We start from the raw sequence: 4833 nt of genomic DNA on the forward strand, positions 1-4833 counted from the left end.
ATTCTCACTTTTCCGATGAATTAACACTGTGGTCATGAAACACTTCAGCGGCAGTGTTACACTTTAAAAAACAACTTAAAAATTGCGCCTGCACTTTCACTCACATGTACAGACAGGATGTATGTCCGTCCTCCTGTGACCTGTTTCTTCTGTATCGTTCTTTACTATATATGGTGTTGATGTGGTCGGAGGTCGTTTCTGATGGCCAACTTTACAAAAACAAGAAAACCACAAACTGTTTTGACACAAGCAGCACTTCATCAAAACACACACACAAAAAAAAAAAAAAAAAAAAAAAAAATGTGGCAAGTACACATACTTTGATTATCCGTATGCATTATGTGTAGTCCATGATTTATTTCAAAGATTAGAGATATAAAATATAGAACACTGAAAGAGCACAGCAGTATTTTCACTGTCAGTTCCCATTCCAAAATGATTCCAATTCTGTTTATATACATACGATTTTCCCATCATTGAATATTGCCAGACATAAAAAGGCTTATTGAACTACTTTTTGTAAGTTAAATTTTGTAATTGTCTGTGAACATTTCAATGTTAATCTGGAGACTGACATGATATATAACAGTGACGCCTTCACAAACTGATCTTGATGTCTTCACATTTGACTACGGCCAGGAGCAATTCAGCGGCACAGACATTGATCATCACCCTATATCTTGAGTAACTTTGCTTCAGTTTGGGAGTGGAGTGAGAGATACCCATACCAGATCGATTTCAACCAATCACAGTCTTATTCAAGTCTGTCTTGGTTTGAAAGTGTCCAATCACATCACATGCAAGTCTTCTAAAAAGCATTTACACACATTCATTGCTTCAAACATGATCATTTGGGCCATTTTGAGCTTTTGGGCATGTAAGTATTTTTATTTTCTCTTTGCAATGTCTATATGTCAGTTCTATGCATGCATACATTTAGTGTTTAAATGAAAACTCTCTGTTCGGTTTCAGCTGGAGTTCGGCCTGATCCCAGTAGTGGAACTGTCTCATTACAAACATTCCAGCTGGGAGATGATGTTACAATCAAATGTTTTTCAACAAAAAATAGTTTTGGCAACACAATGGTTTGGTATAAACAGAGCACTGGCCAGATCCCTCGTCTTATTGCATTATCATATGATTATTGGAAAGATTTCCAATTTGAGAAAGAATTTAAAGATGGGAGATTCATAATTTCAGCAAGTGAAGATTCTTTTCACCTCAACATCACAGCTACGACCAAGGACGACATTGGAAAATACTACTGTGGGATAGTTTTCTTGAATAAAATTGGATTTATTTCTGGAGCACATCTGATGCTAAAAGGTAAAACATATTTAAGATGCTATGCTTTTAAATTTCCTTTTGGAGTAGACTATTTTAACTATGTAACTTATCTTGTTTGGAAGTCATTTAAAATCAACAGTCTAACCCTTGACATTTGATATTTGCTGATTCTAAGGAAATGAGTCTAAAGGCTTTAACAAGGGCTGTGAGAGAGCAGTTGTGAATGGAACCACTTTCCAAAAAACTGGTAAATCCTTCATTTTATTGCTATGACCTAGCAAAATGCATGATAGTCCTTTAATACCTGATTTTATTACATATTTTTTTTTAGCTATTTTTAGTTACTCTTTAGCTACAGGTCTGTGTTTATTGAATGTATTAAGTCACTTTACTGTTTAAACAGCTGTAATCAGATAACTATTCTTTCATCATTTGAGATGTAATTTTTTTTTGTGAAGTGTTTTGCTTGAAAAGTGTGCTTGCACTATGTTTCTTTAAAGTTAATGTCACTTGGTTTGATATTTTGTCAACTAATGCAATGGCATTCAAACATTGTTAAAAATATATGGCTTATATCCATATTTTTTTGACCATTGTATATAGTTTCAAGTCATGGCAACATATCTGCGGAGAACACCGCTATATGCAGCAATGTATCACAGTATTTTAACAAATATTTTTACTATGAGCATCACATTGATTAAATTATTTTTGAATGTTTTTCTCCATTTCAGACAACAATAATCAGAAAGTATGGGATTCTATGTTACTTTGCTTGATATCCTCCAATGTTGTGTTTGTGATAGTAATCATCGCACTTTTGGTTGATCATTGTAAACGCTGGAGAAAAAGGCAAAAAGGTAAAATTCCACATACATTTTCCATCAGTTAAGCAGAGTTTAATTAAACAGGATAGTGATCTAAAGTTTTACACAATGTAATATCAAAATATGATGTGCAAAACTCTTTAAATGTTCAATCACAAATTTTAATGTTTAAACATTTTCTGCATATTTTGAAGGATCTAAAAATGTTGCATCTCCGTCATATGAGGTAATCTGAATTTAATTGTTTTTAAAATATGAAATCAGTTTCCTAATATATTCCCATATACACTTGTAATTCATTAAATATTAGAACTACATATATAAAAATGAGATTTGGCTCTCAAGCAGAAAGAAAAAAACTATGTTTTTTTTTAAACAGATTGAAGATTCAGATGTGAATTATGCATCTGTGAGTTTTGCCTCTGTCCCTCCAGCCAGAAGATCAAACAACAGACATCTGTCTGAATACACTGAAGTTAACTACAAGCCAAGAGATCACATGCTTTAACAGTGTTTTTTCATAAAATGATTTCGATTTGCTGTCAGAAATGTAGATATTGAACGATATTGATATTTCAAAAGCATCAATTACTGCAAACATAACAGACTGTAGTGAATCTTACACTCAAAAAATATATTTATTTTTTTGAGTTCTGTGGCTTGCTATTTATAAATACTTTGTGTTTGTTAATGCTGATCAATTACATGAAAGTTAAAAAAAAGTTGCAAACAACAGTAGAATCTGTTTTAACAACCTTTTGGAAGTATTTAGTTGAGGACAAATATATATGTGATATATATTGTAACAATAACTATTGCACTTGTGATTTTAACAACTGCGTGACAAAAATAAAACAATGCATTTTCAAATTGACTTAGTCACTAAATTATTAATTACTACCCTACTCAGGGTTGTCTAGTTCCTCACAGCTGGAAACACTTCCATGGCCTGATGAATGATGCCTGTGAATCCAGGCTTCCACATTAGCCAAAGACATCTGTATATCCTCTTCATCAACACATGAGGACATATCTGCTATAAGGAAATAAAACAAACTTTTAGTTGCCTGACATTCCTGATGATATATATATATATATAATATATATATATATATATATATTATATATATATATATATATATATATATAGGGTACCAGCCAAAAATTTCTTTGCATACATTTTTCCTGTAACTTACCACAGACATCCAGACGTTTTTGCCTATATTGAATTCTACTACGGTCTACTACTTCCCGACGACCCCATTCCCGTTCAAGTGCAGAGTTTAGCTGGTGCTTGTTGACAAATAATCCTGTATTTTTTATTTCTCCACTAACTGCAAGAAAAGTATGAGAAAATTATAGTTTAAAGAGCATACTGCACAGAGAACCAGTGAGTCAATGATTGGAAAAATAATGTAGGAACTAGTTTTTCTTTAATATATACTTATAAATGCGCTACTTGGCATTTTTCAGATGCAGAAGTAAAATATTCTCACAAAAAATGACTCTAGAAACCATAGCGTATTTATAAATATATTTTCTAGTTCCAGCTACATTGTTAATCTAGTTCCTAAATTATTTTTCTATACACTGACTCACTGGGTCTCCAACCTGCAATATGCTCTTTAACACACTTAAAGCCAAAACAAAGTTAGTCCTAAATTTAAACATACAATTCAGAGGTGAAATTATGCTCCCTCCTCTTCTGACAGCTTTGTGTGTGCTTATTGTTTTCATCATCTCCTTCATGTTAATCTCACTCCTTTCCCATTCTTTGTTAAATAATTTCTTTACATCCTCAACTCGAAGCCACTCTGAGAGCGTTTCACTTTCTTGAAACACCTGTTTATTTCCGTGAGGTTCATCACTGCTGTTCAGCAGAGCATTTTCATCAATCATTTCATCAATCTTCTCCATTAACTTATTTACTTGGGTGTGATCATCTTTCATGCTCTCAAACACATGATATCTGTTTCCACACATTTCAACAAGTCTCACAAGGGCTTCCCCTTCACTTTCAATGTGATATTCAATTGATTTGTTTCCCAATGTTCCTCCCCATGTGAAGAGCACAATGGTTTCCCTCCAGACATTTTCTCCAAGCGGTCTCATGTTTTCTAAAATGACTTCCAACTGCTCTTGTAAAAATGACGTGTCTGCTGGTATAACCAAGAGGACTGCATGGGGGGAAAAAGCCATTGCCTTGAAGATCTCAGTTTTCATTGAATCTGCATTCAGTTGATACGGAAGGAATTTCCACCAACTTGGTGTGTCCACCACTGTGACCTGTCTTCCACTCACCTCGCCACATGTTTTCACACACTTCGCAGTCTTGTCAAATGAAATTTCGGCACCCAAGATGACACTTCCAGCTAATGTCTTGCCTGATAGGACCCAGCCCAGCAGCACAATAGTCAGAGGTGTGGAACTACTTGTATGCTTTGCATCTGTTGATTGGTGCAACATATATAAATAATAGTTAAACAATAGTAATATAATTGAAATATTGAAAATAAAATGTTATAACAGTAAATGCAATATTATAATATAATTATGGTAATAGTCTCAATTGTTAATAAAATGCCACAATATCTTTCTGATAGCATATATTGCTATCAAGTACTGAAGGGAACTTCTAATAATAAAATGTGCAACAGCTGAGTCCAAATCTCTTGCACTTCTGATTAAACATTCATGGCTCCTTTGAAATATTTATTAT

At 33.5% G+C, this 4833-nt stretch overlaps 1 protein-coding gene across 1 annotated transcript; it reads left to right on the forward strand.

The window, feature by feature from the left end:
* The first annotated feature begins 707 nt into the window (after positions 1 to 707).
* On the forward strand, positions 708 to 2953 carry nitr6b (novel immune-type receptor 6b). Its single transcript, XM_073836671.1, has 4 exons — positions 708 to 1326; positions 2022 to 2147; positions 2309 to 2340; positions 2494 to 2953. The coding sequence occupies exons 1-4, from the start codon at positions 948 to 950 to the stop codon at positions 2620 to 2622; spliced, it is 666 nt and encodes a 221-aa protein (XP_073692772.1). The 5' UTR covers positions 708 to 947; the 3' UTR covers positions 2623 to 2953.
* The last annotated feature ends 1880 nt before the right edge of the window (positions 2954 to 4833 follow it).

Source organism: Garra rufa, chromosome 3 (genome assembly GCF_049309525.1).
Source record: "Garra rufa chromosome 3, GarRuf1.0, whole genome shotgun sequence".
Taxonomy (NCBI): Eukaryota; Metazoa; Chordata; class Actinopteri; order Cypriniformes; family Cyprinidae; genus Garra; species Garra rufa.